The sequence below is a fragment of the Tachyglossus aculeatus genome, chromosome 16 (genome assembly GCF_015852505.1).
Source record: "Tachyglossus aculeatus isolate mTacAcu1 chromosome 16, mTacAcu1.pri, whole genome shotgun sequence".
Classification (NCBI taxonomy): Eukaryota; Metazoa; Chordata; class Mammalia; order Monotremata; family Tachyglossidae; genus Tachyglossus; species Tachyglossus aculeatus.
This window is the reverse complement of record NC_052081.1, coordinates 19690304-19711051: the sequence shown is the minus strand read 5'-3', so window position 1 is coordinate 19711051 and position 20748 is coordinate 19690304. Positions and strand designations below refer to the sequence as shown.

Genomic DNA, 20748 nt, shown 5'->3' with positions numbered 1-20748 from the left:
AGCAAAGAGAAGTAGACTAAATCAGCCCAGGGACACTGAAATGCGTGTAAAATAAATGAAGATATGTAGACTTTCTGCCAATAGCTATATTTTGGAATAAAGTCCTCCTTGGATTTAGTATCATCATAATGTATTCAGTCTGCTGATTTTCTTGTTAAAAAATGATTTCTAACGTCTATTTAAGGCACCGTAGCTATAGACCTTCAAGATACCGGCTGCAGATCCTCAAGTGGACCAACTCTGTCTCTGCCCTCAGAAGTGGGCAAAGAAATCAGAAGACCGAGCATAGCTCCTGTTTTAGAGGTTGCAGACACATCATCTATTCAGACATGCGATCTTCTCAGTGATCAATCAGAAGATGAAACTACACCTTCAGATGATGAAGTATCTACAAACTTAGAGTATGTAGAATTCTCACAAGCAAATAACCGGGATACTGCTTATGCTCTGTAGTGCCATATACCAAATTATCACAGTGCAAATATTTGACTGGTTTGGTGTTATGCACTGAGAGCAACTGATTGCGCGTTCGTTGTCGTTGTTGTTGATAATGATAATGATCTGGCTAAACACAATACAGACCCGCAACATTTTTGGATAAACGAGACTTCTCCAAACATGGCTGCTGTCCTGGAAAACAAAGTGGGTATTGTGCTTCTGTGACCATATTTAGGTTTTGCTATTTCTGAACCCTGAATATATTAAAATCGCCTCAGTATCAGCAATAAAGACTGTTGGTTGAATCTAGATAAAATTAGAAAGGACTTGATTGGATGCAACACTAGCTCTTGTCGTATATTGAGAAATATTTTCTATTGTTTTCCAGATATGCGAAAGGCTACCCGCCTTACTCTCCATATATTGGAAGCTCACCCACTTTTTGTCATCTGCTCCATGAAAAAGTGCCATTTTGCTGCCTAAGATTAGACAAGGTAAATGCTAGTCTAGCTTTTCATATTTACATGTCTTTGTTAAGCTTTCTATGCAGAATTTCATAAAGTGTGATATAGAACACTGCCAAAGGAAATAACTTATTGTATAAATTGTATAAAAAATGTTTCAAGAAAACAAAAAAACCCTAAGCTAAAATCATCAGGTTTCTAACTTTCTGAAGGCTTAAAGTCTCAGCAAGATCGCTTTTGATTATGATGATGATAGTAATAATTTAGGTTCTAGTCATATCCAGGCTGTAAATTATATTATTTCTCAAAAAAATGAATTCTTAGAATGCTTAAGTGCTTAAAATATAATTTATTAATTTGATAGAATGTAAATTTGGACTTGGGCCTTTTATTATGATGGCAATGGAATGAATAATGAGCTCTTTAGACTCAGATCATATTCATTCATTCAATCGTATTTATTGAGCACTTACTGGGTGCAGAGCACTGTACTAAGCACTTGGGAAGTACAAGTCGGCAACATATAGAGAAGGTCCCTACCCAACAATCATATAGCACTTAAAGCTCTTTGGATGGGGGTTCTATGAAATCTCAATGAATAAAGACAATTAATTTTTCTAATAATTAAGTCCTGTACTAAATGTTAATTGTTGTTTCCCTCTGATATACTAATTTCATAAGCCCCAAAATGAGACTAAGTCAAAAATGAGGATTTTTCTTGTACAGGATATGCTCCTAAATCAAAATGATGCTACTCAAAAATAAATTTTGAATCTCAAGAGTAAGCCTTGAGAGCTGGAGAGCAATCAGCCCCCTATTGCAATTAAAATATTATTACAAACAATCACATTTATCGAGAATTTACTGTGTGCAGAGTACTGTACTAAGTGCTTGAGAGAGTACCATATAACAGAGTTTCAGACACGTTCCCTGCCCATAGTGAATTTACAGTCTAGAGGGGGAGACAGAATAAATTATGGGTATGTACGTAAGTGCTATGGGGTTGAGGGTGGGGTGAATAAAACGTACAAATCAAAATGCTAGGGCAACGCAGAAGGGATTGGGGGAAAAGGAAATGAGGGCTTAGTTGGGGAAGGCCTTTAGGAGGTAGTGTGATTTTAATAAGGCTTTAAAGGTGGAGAGAGTGATTGTCTGTTGGATATGAAGGGGGAGGGGGAGTTCCAGGCAAGGGACAGGATGTGGGCAAGAGGTAGGAGGTGAGATAGATGAGATCAAGATACAGTGGTATTACAGGACCAAAGTGTGTGGGCTGGAATATAGTAAGCAATCACAGAGATAGATGGAAGACCAGAAGAGGACAGTGTCAGGGAAGTTAAGCTTGGGTAATGTTTTCAGGAGAAGTGGGTGGTCCACAGTGTTGAAGGTAGCTGAGAAGTTATAAAGGAATAACATGAAGAAGAGGCCATTGAATTTGGCAAGAAGAAGATCATTGGTTACCTTTGAGAGGGCAGTTTTGGTGGAGTGAAGAGTGCCAAAGTCTGAGGGGAGGGGGGCAAGAAGAGAATTGGAGTAAAAGAAGAGGAGGCAGTGCATATAGATAATGGGCTTAATGAATTTTGAGACGAATGGTAAGATTGAGATGGGTTGATAACTGTAGGGATCGTGGGGTGAAGGGAGAGATTTTTTAGGCTGGGGATACATGATCATTTGGAAATCCGTGGGAAAGAAGCCATTGAACAGTTGAAAGTGGCAGTCATGGAGTGGAGAAGGGGGGCAAGTGCTTTGATAAGGTATGAAGGGATGGATTGGAGGCTCAGGTAGAGAGGGTAGATTTTGAGAGGAGGTGGGAGGTCTCTTGAGATACAGTTGGGAAAGATGGGAGAGTCAAAGAAGAGCAGGAGGAGGGAAGGGCTGGAGAGGAGCAGGGGAGACTGTAGGTAGCTCATGCTTGATGTTTTCAACTCAATAAAGTGGGTGGCCATGTCATTAGGGGCAAGAGATGGAGGAGGTGGAGGGATGAGAGTTTAGGGAGTTAAACATCTGAAAACACTGGAAAGGGTAGTGAGCATTTGAGTCAATAAGGATGGAGAAATAATGATGGAGGTGGAGGAGAGGGAAAAGTTAAAGCAGGCAAGGTTGAACTTGAAGTGGACAAGGTTGGCTTGATATCTCGATTTCCATCAGGAGCGCTCTATGGCTCCTGCACAGGAGGGAAGGATGCATACTGTGGAGGTGATCCACATCTATAGCTTAGTGGTATGAGATTGATGAAAGGGTAGGAGAGTTGAGAGAGTTAAGTAGAGAGGGTAGTATTAAGGACATCAATTTGGTCATCAAGCGAAGGTAGCTTGGGTATGGAAGCTAAATTTAAACAATTTAATACACTCCATAAAGAAAATAAAAACCATTCAAAAGTGACAAAAGTCAGCTATTTGGTTATTATACATTTTGGGGCCACTTATTTTTACATTCCAATAAATCAGACTAAAGTTTACCAAAATGTCTAGGTATTGAAAGAATATCTGCATGTTTCAGTATGTATATATATACTATATATACTAATACATAGTATTATGTATTATTAGTAGTATTAAATTATTAGTATTTTGCCTAATACATATATATGCATATATATTACCTTTTCATTAAAATAATGAACTATGGGGATGTTGATAGGATATATATAGGATATATGTGAGAAATAAAATAGCATTTAGGGGAAAAAAACCCCAACCCATTTTGTAATCATTTTGTCTTTTGGCAAATGAAAAATTGTTTTATTTAAATGGAATGAAAATGATACAATTTCCATTTGGACTCATGGGCATTTTCTCAGCTCACTCCGCAGCTGCCCAGATGGGGCCGTGGTGACAAAAACAATGACAAAGAATCTGCTAGGATCAGTAGGGCTGTTTCTGATGTCTAGTGTAGCGGCAATGATAGGGCCTGTGGGAATATGCTAGGAAATGCAGTGTTGTGCACCATCTCGTGGTTGCTGTACCATAAGCAGATCCTTCAAAGTTTTCTAAAAATGAATAGTTCAATGGCAAGAGAAAAGAAAAAAAAAAGCAACAGAAACTCCGGAATCGAAGGGAACTGAACTGAAAAATCACCAATACAGTACTGCATGTCGTCTCCTTAAAGGGGGATTTTTCTGGGTAGAGATTGTTTATACAGACCCCATTATTTACCAAATTCTGGATATTGGACCTTTTTATTTCATTGGCATTATGGGCTTTCTTAAATAATGTGCACTGTCATGCCCAGGGATACCAGTTGTTTTCCCTGAAAATATGGATGGCAAGCTGGAGGAAAGATTCCAAAACGTTATTTTCTATATTGTTTCTAGAGCTGCCAACATAATTATTATGAGGATGCAAAAGCCTATGGATTCAAAAATAAACTGATTATAGTTGCAGCTGAGACAGCTGGAAATGGATTGTATAACTTTATTGTTCCTCTCAGGGCATATTACAGACCAAAGAAAGAACTTAATCCTATAGTTTTACTATTGGATAACCCGTAAGTACGTTTCAAAATATATTTGAATTGGAAATATTTTGAAAGCTGTATTATGTGCTTTATTGTTATGAAATTATTATTTTTCTTGGAATATGTGAAAATCAGAAACCTTATGGCACATTGTTAGGGATAAAGATGGGGAGGTGAATGGATTGTGTTAATCAGGAAGGAACTCACTTTTAATCCCTTGTTAAAAAGTGTATTCAAATATACCTTGTGAAATAAAAATTATGCTAAAAATGCTAAAAATTATACTTACATTACTCAGATTAAAATAAGCAATGCAAAATTACCCAAGTTCCAAAATGAAATCCACTTCTCCCACCCAATCTGTGTTTTTTGGCAAGCAGGATAAAATTGTGGATTACTTAGGATGTTTTCTATGTATCATCTACATAGGATGATAAATGAGACACAAACCAATCCTTAAAAATGCTGAAGGACAAAAGAGGGAAAGTTGTAGAGCTCCTGGGAAAAGGATGGAAACCTTTTATTACAATCAGCCACAATCGCCCTTCATCAGCAACTGACTGGGGTCCCTATAAAATAGCTCCCACAAAAGCCACATCCGCACTGCCTCAGCACCCCAGAATAGACACCCAAAAAAACCTCTACCCCATTTACCTCATCTGTAAAGTGAGGATTTTGAGTGTGATCCCTATGTAGGACAGGGACTGTGTCAAACCTGATTGTCTCTACCCCACTGCTTAGTACAGTGCCTGATACATGGTAAGTACTTAAAAATATGATAGAAAAAAACTAAAATACAAGCTAACAACTCAAGGTGTCTGAAGAAATGTCTTTTGCTGTTGGACAGTAAAAGGCATTAGACCTGGGTTCTAATCCTGCCCATTTTTTGCCTGCTGTGTGACCAAGGGTGAGTCACTTCATTTCTTTGTGCCTCAGTTCCCTCATCTGCAGAATGGGGATTCCATATCTGTTCTCCCTCCTACTTAGACTGTGAGTACCCTTGGGACCTAATGGTCTCATATCTACCCCAGCGCTTAATACAATGCTTGCCACTTAGTAAGCACTTAACAAATACCAGTTATTATCATCGTTATTATCATCATCATTATTATTTTACTGGAAACAGGACGTTAGACCATGGCCATTACACACTAGCATCTCATTCAGGTGTCTCCTCAAGGGAAGGCCCTTAGGGGTAAGAGATAATAGAGGCAGGGGGATTGGGTTTTGAGGAGAGAGCTAAAGATTTGAAACAGCTGGCACAAGCGATGGACACAGAAGTCAATAAGGATCAAAAAGTAGTCTCCCTGGGCAGAAAAAAGGGCAAAGTTGAAGCAGGTGAGGAGGAGTTTGAAATGGAAGAGGTCACTCTGATGTGTAGATTTCCTCTAGCAGGCCTCCACAGTTTGAACAAAAGAGTGAAGGAAGTGGTCTGTGGAGGAGATCCAGGATTGTGGGTTAGTGGTAAAAGATCAACAGAAGGACAAGGGAGTGAGGAAGTTGAGTTTAGTGGGGAAGGCATAGTTGAGGGTGTGGATTTTTTTGCTTTGAGGTTGGGTATGGAGATCAGATGGGACATGATAACCTGGAAAATTGGAGGGGCTTGATAGATGCATTGTATCCAGTGTTTACTCAAATAAATGTTTTTGCTATGATTAATACTAAAGATAGTTCATTCATTCAATCGTATTTTTGAGTGCTTACTGTTGTAACATTTGTTAAACATACCAAGCATCGTAGTAAGTGCAATACCATCAGATCAGACACAGTTCCTGTATAAAGAGGAGACATTTAAACCCTATTTACAGAGGAAGAAACAGAAGCACAGAAGATAAGTGAAGCTCAAACTTTAGGTAAACAGTGGAGCCGGGACTAGAACCCACATCCCTTGACTCCCGCTTCAGATTGTGTGCCACTAGGCCATGCTGTTTTCCAGCTAGTACCACAATTATCTGCAGAAGCCATGGCTCCTTGATTGGTCTAGCCCCCAGGGATCTCTATCAATATATGTCCCACTGAATTCATTCTGCTGTTCTGACCCCTTGACTTACCATCTCTAGACTCTGCTAGTTCTAGCATTCACTTACCATCTCTTAGATAATAAATCACCGCCACTTGGAAGGATACGTTTCCTAATATGTTCGCTCATTTCGGAAGCTACAAATTTCAGATATTGAGCCTAAGTTTCTGTAAAAAAGTGTTCATTGAAATTTCACTGGCTTGAATTTTGCAGTAAGGTAGTATTATGAAGCATCTATGTCAAAATGTTCACTTTTCCCTTTAGATTATTAGAGAACTGAGTATAAATGAAAAAGGAATTAATGTGGATTTTCATAAAAAGAATACACTTTCCAGCTTTCTTTTCCACCCTTTTATAAAAGATGTCTATGGGTAACTTTCATCACTTGTCCACTTTTCCTCTAGTTAAGGAACAAAGGTCAAGAATGAGTTGTGTCGGTTCCAGAAAACATTAAGCAATCTGTTTTCTTACAACGAAGCATCTGTTACTCCACTCTCACTGATATTTTGCAATCTGTTTCCCATTATCACAAGGAAATGGTGCTTTTGTCTCAAGAATGTTAGTATTCATCCTTTTGCTCCATTTAATAATGGCTCATTATCCACTTTTGCAAAGACCGATTTGTCTTAAAATTTACAAAACCATCTGAAAATAATTCTCAGCCTGAAATTATTATTTTGGAGTTGTGAGGAGCCAGAGTGGTTATAACTATCCAGGGATAGGGTAAGAGTGTCTGAAATGCATTTCTATTGCCTGATATTGTGTATAAATGGTGTATAGAAAAGAAAAACAGCATAAAAGTGAGATTATTCTTAAAATATAGCAAACATTTCTTTTAGGAAAGTTTTACAGAATTAAAATACTGAAGGGAAAATCTCAAATGAAACTGTAAATTAGCTTGCAATAACTCTTCTAAGACTGAATGTTATGAGTTAGCTCCTTCAATTCTTGTTCAGTACTATACAAAAAAAAAAAAAGACCTCTAATAAAGATAGAAAATTTAGGCCAATAAATTAGTTTTTAATACTTTTTGGTGTGAAATTTCCACGAAAGAATAAGAATCATATTTCATCGTATTTTCATTTATGTAATGTGCTAGTTTGGTGTTGGTAGTTCTAGCACAAAGATACCATTCTACATACAATTTTAAATTGAATTGACTTTTAATAATTCAATGCGCCCACCGGGTAATTATGCATATTACTGATGGATTTCTGAGATTGGATTTAGGAGGGAGTCTCTAAGTCTACATTTGATTTCAGTTTTATCACCATTTCGCGATAAAGATTAGGAACATCCTTTCCTCTCTACTGAGATAATGCAATCTACTTTAGCTTAGTTTTCTCTTTCTTCCTCACTGAATGGATTTACCAATCTGGTGGGAACATATCCCAGTTTAAGGTTGTTTGGGGGGATTTAGGAATCCAAAATTGTGGAAGGAATGCCCCAAATTTTCCTTCCTGAAAAAAGGATTTTCTTTTCTATATTCTGGTCTTACTATATCACTTTAAATAGGTCTTTGTCAGAATCAATAATGTGATTCTTACATTCACTATAGTATAAAAGGCACGTGTTATGACATGGCAGTTTGTAAGTGATGCGCCCATTCATTCATAATAATAATAATAATAATGGTATTTCTTAAGCACTTAGTATGTTCCAAGCACTGTTCTAAGTGCTGGGGAGGATACAAGGTAATGAGGTTGTCCCACGTGGGGCTCACAGTCTTCATCCCCATTTTACAGATGAGATAACTGAGGCTCAGAGAAGTTAAGTGGCTTGCCCAAGGTCACACAGCAGACAGGTGGCGGAGCCGGGATTAGAACCCATGACCTTTGACTCCCAAGCCCGGGCTCTTTCCACTATGCCACGCTGCTTCCTACTGTGTGCTGTTAAGCAAATGGCAAGACAAAATCAAGAATAACCAAGTTCTGGAACATAGTCAGTCTCCTAGGATTCAAGCAATGCTTGCCCTAGCACAGCTATACTTGGTGGGATATATGAAGAGAGTGAATAACAGCAGGATACCCAAACAGCTGCTGAATGGGGAGCTGAAATTGGGAAACCAAAAGCAGGGAAAACGGAGAAAGCATTCGAAGGACACAGTTAAACCAACCTCAGACAAGGCTGAATCCCAGCTGAAAACCAGGCATCTAATAACAATAATAATGATGGCATTTATTAAGCACTTACTATGTACAAAGCACTGTTCTAAACTCTGGGGAGGTTACAAGGTGATCAGGTTGTCCCACATAGGGCTCACAGTCTTAATCCCCCTTTTCCAGATGAGGTAACTGAGGCACAGAGAAGTTAAGTGACTTGCCCAAGGTCACACAGCTGACAAGTGGCGGAGCTGGGATTTGAACCCACGACCTCTGACTCCAAAGCCCGGGCTCTTTCCACTGAGCCACGCTGCTTCTTCTATTGCAGAGGACAGAACCGCAGACCATTCTGCCATCAAGAAGGGAGTGTTCTCTCTCTGAGCAAAAGATTCACTAGAAAAGAGAGACAAGGAGGGCAAAGAGAAAACTGGGCCAGTTGCTGCAATCAGTAAGCAAAACAAAACAATTGACAATCATTTTGTGTGCCCAATGTGACCGAGACTGTGAATCCTGCATCAATCAATCAATCAATCAATCGTATTTATTGAGCGCTTACTGTGTGCAGAGCACTGTACTAAGCACTTGGGAAGTACAAGTTTGCAACATATAGAGACAGTTCCTACCCAACAGTGGGCTCACAGTCTAAAAGAGTGGGCTCACAGTCTAAAAGGCATTAGCCTTTTCAGCATGGCCTAGAAGATAGAGCATGGGACTGGGAGCCCGAAATACCTGGGTTCTAATCCCTGTTCCACCACTTGTCTGCTGTGTGACCTTGTGCAAGTCACTTAACTTCTCTCTGCCTCAGTTACCTCATCTGTAAAATGGGGACTAAGATTGTGAGCCCCACGTGGGACAGGGACTGTGTCCAACTCGATTAGCTTGCATCTACCCCAGTGCTTAGAACAGTGCTTGACACATAGTAAGCGCTTAACAAATACCATCGTCATCATCATATCATCATTATCACGCATAGTGAAGTTCAGAGTCAGTGGGTTTTTTTTTTCAAAGTCAACTGTGTGTTTGTGTGGGTGTGTGCATATACTAACACTAGGGAAGAATGCAGTCAAGTGTGAACGAGACTCAGAGGGCTGACAATCTATGAGGAGGTTGGGAGACTAGTAATGGACACCTCCAGTAAGCATGAATATGGATGCCAGAACATACAAACAGAGGGACAAGAGTAAAGACAATAAAAACCCAAGAACACTGTGGGGGTTTTTTTCTGGTTCCTTCCCATGCATGCAGGGCTGTTCAAACTCAAATAGTCACAGCAGCCCCAATCGAACCTTTCTATATAGCTATAACTTATGGAGGTGGGTGGAGATAATGTTGTCGGAAAAATAGTGGTAGTAACATTAATAATGTGCAGAGCACTATACTAAGCTCCGGGAAAGAGTATGCAGATGGAAATTATGCAGGGATCCTGTCCCTCCAGGGCTTCAAAATCTATGAATACAAGTGGGGAAGAACTGGGGACAACTTTGGGTGTGTCTACAAACTCTTTTTTAGTGAACTGCCCTGGACATTTAATACCATGCTCTGCACACAGTAAGCGCTCAAGAAATATGATTGATCGATTGGAAGTATAATGTCATGGCTGGAAAACTTCCCAGTTCTGCTTAGGCATGGCAGGCTAGGAGCAGAGCCTCGGAATGATGCAGGGGAATTATGGACAAAGCAACAAACCTCAGACCTCAGAGGTCTAGTGACTCAAGATGTCACAGGCCGTGGGCTGCTGCAGCTGGAGTTCTTTTCTGTCCTGTTCAGGCAAGGCGGTTTGGCAGCAAAGGACAATGGGGAAGAGAGAGCAACATTTGGTTCCCAGGTATGATAGCTCAGGGGTGTGAGTCAATCTTAGATTGAGAAACCCTCGCAATATTCTCCATCTTTCAAGTGTGGATCCATTTAAATGGGTTCATTCCAGCAATTATCAGTTTGTAAACTGGAGCAAAGGAGGTACATGCAGAAGAGAAAATTTTTTTCTGGTCTCCTTCAGTTTTGTCAGTTGGAAATGACAATGAAATTGAATAACTTTCTCGTGCCCTCTGCTGTTGAAAAAGCATATCTCTGGTTGTTTGTGGTACTGGTTAAGCATTTACTGTGTGTCAAACACTGGTTTTTTTCCCTATGGTATTTGTTAATCCCTTACTATGTACTAGACAATTTACTTAGCACTGGAGTGGTTACAAGTCAGCTAGGTGGAATACTTTTCCTATCCCACAATCAAGTAGGAGAGAGAACAGGTACTGAATCCCCATTTTGCAGCTAGAAACTTGAAGCCCAGAGAAGTAAAGCGACACACTCAAGGTAACACGCCAGGCAGGGAGCAGATCCCTAATTAGAACCCAGGCCCTCTGGCTCCCAGTATTCTTTACAGATAATAATTTTGACGTGGATGGAGACAGAGAGGAAGAGATGAGGTTTAGATTTCCTTAATACTTTCTTAATATCTAGCAAGAGATCAACAGTTGCAATGAATTGAAGAAATGAGTAATCCGTAAGATTTTATGAAAACTATATTATGAATATGCCATTGAGACGTCATATTTTCTCTTTTTCTAAGGTTTCAGTTTGTCTTTTGGTCCCAAAGAGGAGTGTTCTCTTTTCAAATGTTCTCATACAATATTATTAGGTAATTGATATTTATTTTGTTATTGACATAAAGGGTTATACTAATGATTTAGGCAAGGTAAATCACATATATATATATAATAAATATCTATGCGTATATGTATATATATAATTTGATGTCAGGTAAGTTTAATAAATAAATGATTTCCTTTCAGATACATTTTTGATAGACCTAATCCTATGTCTGCTGTATTTTATGAAAAAATTTCCCAAGATTAATGCAGAGGGCAAATCTATCCCCACAGGGCCATTTCAAAATATCTTTTATTATCAAAATGCCATTAAAAAAGAATGTTTTATTATACATCAATGGTATTTCAGTTAAGTGTTTTATGGTTTGTGCCATATTGTTTCTGATTTAGAACTGTTTAAAATGACTTCTTTACAATCCCTAATACTTTTGATTATGTTCCTTCTTCATTGTGAACACAAGTGATATTCTGTTTGGAACTCAGAAGTAAAAGCCACTTCCTTCTTTTTAAAAAGTAATTTCGTCAGTGATGTTCCAAACTAAGCCAGTTCACATACTTTCACTAGAGTGCTGCCACTGTTGTGATACTGTCTTTCATTTTGTAACCCATCTGCTACGTAGGCCAGATATGCATTTTCTGGATGCAATCTGTTGGTTTCCAATGGTTTACTACATGGTGGGCACTATTGACAAGTAGGTGACATAATCCTTAGCACCTAAACATTATCTGTCCTGTGGTTATTGTGTGCTTGCTTCTTCACTGCATGATTGGTGTGTGGTGTGGTGTGGTGTGTGTTCAGTATTTTAAAGGTGATGCCTTTTGCATGGTTAGTGTTCATGTATTGTATTCTTGGACTGAAAATCTTTGCCCAGGATCCAATCATCAAAAGACAATTGCATGCCATGTTTGACTTTATTCGTGCTTCTGGGAACGCTGAAATGAATCAGTTTCCAAAATTGATTTAATATTGTGTATTTCACTGAGCTTAATCCTCGGGATTTCTGGAGGAATAATAGCGGGATTGGCTATACGTGACCTTATGGTGTCAGGAAAAGCTTTAAAGGCTTGAAGTTACAATACAATTGAACTAAGCATTTGGGCTTTCACAAAAGTTCCAGATATCTGCTTTACACTAGAGAGTATAGTGCCGTTAACTTATAATTTTGAGTTTTTCTAGTTGAGTCGGTCAGAAACTACACAAGAAAGATCATTTCCTTAGGAATGCATTCTAATATTCCGATCCACCCATTTTAATATCCCAATTCACTCATTTTAATATCCAGTCTACCCATTTCTAATCAGAGAAATGCAGTAGAATTTCCATTCGGTACATGTTGCCCGTATCTTGGCCCTGACCCTCCCCACAAACCCTGCTCCTTTCTCTTTCCCTAGCACCACACCTGTCAGTGCTCCTACAGCAGGCCTGCCTCACTCCTCCTGCTCCTTCTGCAACTGGCCTCCCTGTCCAGAGTCCTCTCTGCTATGTTTTCTCCCTCAATTGTCCTGTGATCCCAGCCGCTTGGGCCCTGTGCCCTCCCGTTTCTCCCACTCCCTCCTCCTCTTCTCCTCTCTAGCCCCTGTCCCACCCAGGGCCCAGGCCAATAGACACCTTGGAGTCCGGGTCAATTCAAGTGCTCCGACCCCAGTGCCCCAGAGGGAAACAACTTCTACTTTCTAGAGAGAGAAGACAGCCAACTTTGCTCAGTGTGCCGGGTTTAGCACTAGAATATACTGCTGGGGAGATGAACTTGTATTTAAAAAGCAGGTAAATTACACATTTTAATGTTCACCCGGGTAAAAGGAATCTCAACTGAAGTCAGATGGTTTTCGAAAGCAAATTGCTTATTCTCTTAATTGTTCTTCAATGGTTTAAATCAAACTGCGTGTCCCTCAGTTGTGTGGAAAATTCTGCATGCAATAGTAAAACACCACCATCAGTGATCTTTCATTTGTTTGTGATGTGATGACTAAGGAGTGAATTTATAAAATCTGGAGTACAGAATTCAGAATGAATTTAGAGTTCAACAGACCAAAGCTACATTTTTAATCATTGTTGTATTGATGTCACCAAATGCACGGTCTATTTCTGCTCTATCAGCTGTTTCGAAACTGTAACGAAAAGAAATAATCCTGGAGACTTCCAGTGGACAAACCCTCCTTGTCCTTGCTCAGAGTTACAGATGTAACTTAAAAAAATAGCCTGAGGAGAGAATCGTGTTCGACTTTCGAATTCATTATTGATCCGGGAATGTAAGCACTGGGCTGTGAGCGCCTGCTTTATAAACTGACAAAACCAAATTGGAACGTAATTGTTTCCAGTGCACAATCAATCAATCAATCGTATTTATTGAGCGCTTACCGTGTGCAGAGCACTGTACTAAGTGCTTGGGAAGTAGAAATTGGCACCATATAGAGACAGTCCCTACCCAACAGTGGGCTCACATGGGTGGGCTGCTTGTTCCCTGTAGCACTGTTCACTGTATATGTGAGCGTGACAGCTTCACGTGTACATTTGAAAAGTGAGAGTGCCCCAGCACGTGACAAGAAGGAGCACCCTACAGGCTGGTCATGGGTTCTCTCACCTTCAGCTATGTGGTGGAGCTGCTACATTTCAGGGAGAGGAGAAAAGCCATTTGCTTTCGGGTGAACAAATAGGCAGTGATGTCTCATGAAATCTGACCTCATCTCAACCAAGATGAGAAGATAAGTAGGCAATTATTTCTTGTATACCCCCTCCCCCACCCCCAGAGAACTCTTTGCTAGAATAGTCATGCACACAGAAATCAGCTGTGAATGATTAGAACCAAAGACTCTTGGAGTGACAGGCATGCAAATAAAAATGATCATAATTATTGAAACACCTATTTTTTAGAGTGATTTTTGAGGCATTGTCCTGCCTTTTTGTTGAAGTAGCCTACAGAAAGGAATTTGTGGATGTGCTTTGAGAGTAAGAAGCAAACATTTTAAAGGACCAAGCAGACTGGTTGGAGTTTCCAGGACAAAGAAACCATTCTCACTTTGGGTTTACTTTGGGTTTCCTTGCATCTTTGCATTTATAGAATAAATCTCCTTTTCTGAGCAAAGTGGAATAGTCAGCCATCTGGGGGAAATATGGTTTGGAAGGCTGCTATATTATGGTCCTGGCCCCTCACTGCGGAGGTGATTCATTTAGAATAATATTTTATTTACACTGCTTTAGCCATAAAATCTCTGACACAGAACATTGCCTTGTTCTAGCCCTCTCCTGGGGAGAATGGACTTAGTCTGCAGAGTGCCCCTCTGCCTTAAATCAGAGGGAAATATTCTGTCCACACACCCCTGATAATAATGGTAACTGCGATATTTGTTAAGTGCTTACTATGTCTGAAAGCACTGTACTAAGCACAGGGGTAAATGCCAGGCAGAGTCTCTGTCCCACATGAGGCTCACAGTCAAAGGAGCAGGGAGAATAGGCATTTAATACTCATTTTACTGCTGAGGAAACTGAAACACAGCACACAGAAATTAAAAGAGTTGCCCAATGTCAAATAGCAGGCAAGTGGCAGAGCCAAGATTGGAACACAGGACCTCTAGATTCAATCAATAAACCAATCAATCGATCAGTGGTATTTAGTTACTGTTTGCAGACCACTGTACTAAGCACTTCATTCATTCATTCAATTGTATTATTGAGCACTTACTGTGTGCAGAGCACTGTACTAAGCACTTGGAAAGTACAATACAGCAATAAAGGGAGACCATCCCTGCCCACAACAGACTCACAGTCTATAGAGCACTTGCAGAATATACTTTGGAGAATACAGTACAACAGAGTTGGTAGACATGTTGCCTGCCCACAACGAGATTACAATCTAGAGTGGGCTACCAACATTAATATATGTAAAAAGAAATACATATATGTACATAAGTGCTGAGGGAACGGGGGTTAAGGTGAATCCAAATGCCCATAGGGTTCAGAAAAAAGTGCATAGATGACACAGAAGGGAGAGGAGATCAGGGAAAAGGCCAATAGCTTTTTCTTGATTTTCTACAGTGGCATTTGGACAAGCTAATGTCACACATGCAGGAATGAGTTCAAACAGTGGATGTTTCAAAGAGTTAATTTAGAAAACAGCTCTCATTTCAAGTGCTTTAAATTAGTTGATAAAACTCATCAAAATATCAACTCATTCACTTATCCCAAGCCTTTAATCACCTGAATATTTAATTAGTATCGACTATCCTTTGAAATGGCCACTCAACATAACTTTTATCCCCTGTAACTGCTTTGTATTTAGAAAAAGCCAAAGAAATTATGATCTGTCCATTTTATCTTCAATGTTGTTGCCACATAGAGTTCATTTGTGGAGGGTATCATCCTATTTTATAACAGTGAATTAGGTTTCCCACTGTTACACAGTTTGTAGTAATTTGCAGTTTCTAAAGTGTAACCTACATATGGTTGCCTATCCACTTCTGCTGTCCATTCACAAGAAATGGATTAGACTGGCCTGTCCAGTAAGCCGTCCAATAACCCTGCAATGCAGTCAAAGTTAGAGGGCTGTAATACTGGAAGCCCTCCTGAAAACTGACTTAAGTTGAAATTCTGTAAATGGGTACCAAATTCCGCATAGTAACTATCTTATAAATGGGTGATATGTTCCGGAATCGAGTTTGGATAGCAGAGAATTGTGCACTCCATCAATTATAGGTGGGTAATATGGCTATGTTACTATTATTGGTATTGAATCAGAGAGGATCCAAGGTACAATAGCTGAGGTTTACTTCATAGAAGTAAAATGAACATGTCACCCTTTCCTATTGACTCTGCCTAGAAATCAGGTAACTGCCCCCCACCCTTCCCACCCCTGTCCTCTCCACCCTATCCACCCCATCCTCTTTAAAATGTCTCTTCCACTGCAACCCACAACCCCATCAACATGCCCGCTGAAATTGTTTCCCCGTACTTCCAGTGCATCCATCACCTCAGCCACCCATGCCACTGAGAGTGTGCCATAAAGGAGGCTCGTGTTGTAAAGTTAAAACTGAAACAGGGTGTACACTTGGAAGTGGTGTAAGTGCTATTCTCCTTAACTCGAAACATCGTAAGGGATTTCTGGCATTGTTGAATCATCCAGATGCCAAACTGGGCAGCTGAGAATTCCCTGATTAATGTCATAATGACCTGATGGCCTTTAGCTGGTAGGCCTGCAGTTGGGAGGGAAGACCAGGAATCAATCTGATTTCAAAAATTAGCATTCACCATTTTTTGAACTTTCTGCTTGAAACGTGGATATGACTACCATTTGATAATGACTTGCTCTTAATGAGCAAATCATCTGATGAGTGAAAATCATTCCATTAGTTTATGTTGACTCAGTGTTGCAGCTCTGAAATGTATCTGCTGGTATATGTTTATGGAACTGAGAGAATGTTAATATTTATGTGTGCTAATAAGGATTCATCAATAAGCCCACTCCCCTACATGTTTGAAAACTGGAACACTAGTGAGATGGAGGATAGAATAACGTTTCAGTTGTGATTCTGTAGTAATTACACTTGATTTATCATCCATGGAGCTGAATGTTATGATTTCTCTCAATCTGACTTGTGTATTAAACCCACGGTTCCCATATTCGAAGGGCCAATTGACTAAGAAACAAATCTTACCGTTATAAGCTGCCAGAGAAATAGGTTCGTATCACAGCACTTTAAATTCATTCAATCGTATTTATCGAGTGCTTACTGTGTGCAGAGCACTGTACTAAGCGCTTGAAATAGTGACTATCCATCTGTTCCTTCTTACACAAGCCTAGATGACTTGCTCAAGTGTGGAGTGACCTTTGCTGCCAACATGGTGGTCGTGGATAAAGAAAGCACCATGAGCGCTGAAGAGGACTACATGGCTGATGCCAAAACGATTGTGAACGTGCAGACACTCTTCAGGTAAGCATCTGATGGATCAACCCCACCGTGCCGAATGGAAATCGTCACTTCTTGCTCTTTGTGTTTCTATCCCTTTTTTTTTTAATGTTTTTAAATAAGACGCCCAGCAATCTCAGGTGAAAAGTGGATGGATACTTGCTGGCCAAGTGTGAGTGGGCCAACCACATTATTTTATATTATTTTCTTGAAAAGTAATGCCTGTTTGGGCCTAATTATGCCTAGGGCTCAACAAAAGCACGATTCATGGGTTTGCCCCAGACAGACAAGATCCACACTTTGGCATCCAGTAGGTCATAGTGGAAAGAGCATGGGCCTGGAAATCAGAGGAACTGTGTTCTAATTCTGGTCTGCCACTTGCCTGCTGTGTGATCTTGGGTAAGTCACCTCACTTCTCTGTGCCACAGTTTCTTCATCTGTAAAATGGGCATTCAATCATATTTAGTGAGCGCTTACTGTGTGCAGAGCACTGTACTAAGTGCTTACTAGACATTGTACTAGGCATTCGGTACCTATTCTTGTTCCTTCTAAACTGTGAGGCACATCTGGGAAAGGAACTGGATCCAACCTCATTAATTTAACTCCCTTCTTTAATGTAATGCTTGGCACAGAGTAACTGCTTAAGAAATACCACAAATATTAATGGGCATAGGAAAATTACTGTAGTCATTCTTAATAGCTAGGGTTTGAAAATATACTCATTCTCTGAAGTTGTTTTATGCTATTTGAAAGAAAAATACAGTTTTCTGAAGAATGTTAGCAAAAAGTGTTTAATATTCACAAATGAATTGGTATGAATGTAACGTGTCATTGCATGATAAGTAGTTTTAGAATACTATTGCTATGAGTGAATCTATCAATCATGAATGAGAATAAGTTAATGTAAATTGGGGATATGCACAAAGGGGCATAAGTACAAAAGGGCATAGGACATGAAACAGTATGACCTGGTGAAAAGAGGCTGGGCATCAAAGGATCTGCTGGGAGGAGGAGCAACATAATTTAGGAGCATTTAAAGATATGTGTGTAAGTGCTGCTCTGAGGAGGGAATGAGTACCTGAGTGCTTAGGTGATGCCGTCAAAGAGTGAGTTTTTGAAGATGGAAGTCAGGTATGGAAGAAAAATGGAAGCAAGTGTTTTTATCAGCTGAGAAGGGATGACGTCAGAGGCACAGCAAGAGGCAGTAGATTGTGAAAGCAGCTGGGAAGGATGAGAAAATGTTTGTAGGGATGAGTCATTAGCTGTCTCCTTGTATTTAGTAGTTTATCCCAGTGCACCCCAGCTCGCACTCTTTGTTGCTTCATACTTTTTCACTTTACCTCCTTCTCAACTGCTCCACTTCCAGTTATTTGCCCACTCTTTTCCCCCTGTTTGGGACTCCCACCTACTCAAATTTGCCCAGCCTATTTTCAAAGCCCTCTTTAAAACACCCCTCCTACAGGAGGCTTGCTTATTATACATTGGGCTAGATATGAGATAATCAGGTCAGACACAGTCCCTGTCCCACTTGAGGCTCAAATTCTAGTGGGGAGGGAGAACAGGTACTGAGCAAGAAACTAAGGCACAGAGAAGTTATGTGACTTACCCAAGGTCACACAGCAGACAAGAGGCAGAGCCGGAATCCAGGTCTCTTGACTCCCAGGCATTGCTGCTTCTCAGCGGTGTGTGAAAAACATAATTAAGTCCAGCCCACATCCCTACAGCTTCATGATTATGTGGGTAGCACTGATTTTAGCGTGGTGTGACAAACGCACAACTTCGATGGCTGGCCAGAAATTGTGGCAGTAGACCCGGGCTGAGAGCTTAATGCTAAACCTAAAGAATCTGGACCATCAGCTCCATCCTTACCGTTGAGTAGCTATTATCCTTGTTCTATCCTACCAACTGCCCTCATGTACACTGAAGGTTGAACTGTCTAGTTTATAAAGATGGGAACTGGATTCTTTGTCTTCCATGAGGCCATTTACTTTCCAATTTAACTGTGTTCTCTCATCGAAACAGATGAAATTTCTAAACTGTGGGTAAATGCTATAAAAGTGTAATTATTCAGCAAATGCAAGTTGAATTATTAGAGCTCTAGTAGAGACCTTTAATTCCTTGACTTTCTTACACGGTCTGCGAAGGATGAATTGGGCTCCAGCTTTCAAAGGATCATGGTTTCCACCTGATTTTACTTCTTTACCCAGCTATTAAAAGGGGACTTGTTGGTTGGGGGGGGGCAGGGGTAGCCTCCCTCACACAACCCTTTTGCTGAAGTGCTCATCTCCTTGCACCCCCATATTTTCTGCCATTTGGCACCTGCTATTTGCCTAATTAGTTGCAACCGTATTCCAAAGGGGAGACTGTTGACAGAAGAGAGCTCCATGACTTAGTTCTTATGGCCTTTCCCAGTGTTAAACACATGCCTTCCTCCCCCTGCAGCAGCAAAGGAGGAGACAGATGTTTTGACCCTCCACGGGCACTGCCATTGCTCCATTCTCTGTCTTAAATCAGAGGGTGATGAAATCTGAAAATATTTTCCCTGGCTGGTGATTTTGTTTCTTAAAAGCTCTTTGTCCAAAACCTCTTCATTAAGCTCAAAATCTGGCCTCTGCTGATAACAACTGCGGGTAAATATAGCTTCCTAGAAATTGTCAACAGGTCTTCTTTTGGTTCAGAGGCAGATATAACCCTGGAGTTAAATGTAATGAAAGTCTAGCATAAGGTTCAAGACAACAAGGTAGTTCGCTTTGTGCGTGTTTTTGTCTTTGGCACTAGGCTACCACTAGATGGTAGCCCTAACAAATGCAATTTTTACTCCGGTTAAAAACAAGGTCTTGTGAAATAGAAACCAGTCAATCAGTTAATGGTGCGTGGGAAAGTACAGTACAGTAGAGTTGGTAGAAATGATCCCTGCCGTCAAAGAATTCATAAACAGAAAGAGAAATGACCATTTTTGCAAGAACTGGGACAATTCAATCAGCTCTTCCTGCAGCTCATTAGCGTTTGCCCTGTTCAGCCAATCTGTTCATAAAAATGGGGTATTAGACCCTCTGTTCTTTATTTCCAATGATTATGTTTCTCAGGGGTATAATTCCTACCACTATAAATTGGAATTTAATTCAAATCAAATCAAATCCTGTGCCAGCAAATATTTTCAAACCACCAGATTTGGTTGCATATTTGCTTCCACGAGCCCGCTGTTGGGTAGGGACCATCTCTATATGTTGCCGATTTGTACTTCCTAAGTGCTTAGTAAAGTGCTCTGCACACAATAAGTGCTCAATAAATACGATTGAATGAATGAATAAAATTGTCCCACTCTGGTTTTGAAGGAGGAGAAAAATAAAAGATTTTTTTTTTGTACTACAGAATTGTAAGCAGGAATAGTCCCTTACTGTGGTAGGTGGGGAAGCGGAGGAAGGAGAAGTAGCATGGCCTAGTGAAAAGAGTACAAAACTGGGAATCTAATCTTGGCTCCACTGCTTATTGTTCCTCCTCTGTCCTTTATTCCTGGACTTACTTCTTATATATTCCACATAATAGCCTTGCCTCAGTTGTAGTGTTATAAGAATAATGAAAAAAAGTGGGGTGATAATGCAAGTAAATACGGTATTTTACTCTGTATTAGGCAATGTTAGTATAAGTATTAGTATGCCTCAGAGAAGCAGCATGGCTCAGTGGAAGGAGCCTGGGCTTTGGAGTCAGAGGTCATGGGTTTAAATCCCACCTCTGCCAATTGTCAGCTGTGTGACTTTGGGAAAGTC

The 20748-nt window shown here is 40.2% G+C and overlaps 1 protein-coding gene across 5 annotated transcripts in view; it reads left to right on the top strand.

The window, feature by feature from the left end:
- Positions 1–20748, top strand: part of KCNT2 (potassium sodium-activated channel subfamily T member 2) — a 368421-nt gene that overhangs the window by 295538 nt on the left and 52135 nt on the right. For 3 of the 5 annotated variants that reach the window (XM_038757815.1, XM_038757814.1, XM_038757818.1), the window contains 5 exons: positions 185–401; positions 827–932; positions 4213–4385; positions 11701–11772; positions 16871–17005. In XM_038757815.1, coding sequence (XP_038613743.1) covers positions 185–401; positions 827–932; positions 4213–4385; positions 11701–11772; positions 16871–17005 — 703 coding nt within the window. The remainder of the gene's footprint in view (positions 1–184; positions 402–826; positions 933–4212; positions 4386–11700; positions 11773–16870; positions 17006–20748) is intronic. The other 2 variants (XM_038757817.1, XM_038757816.1) reach the window with 1 other exon arrangement.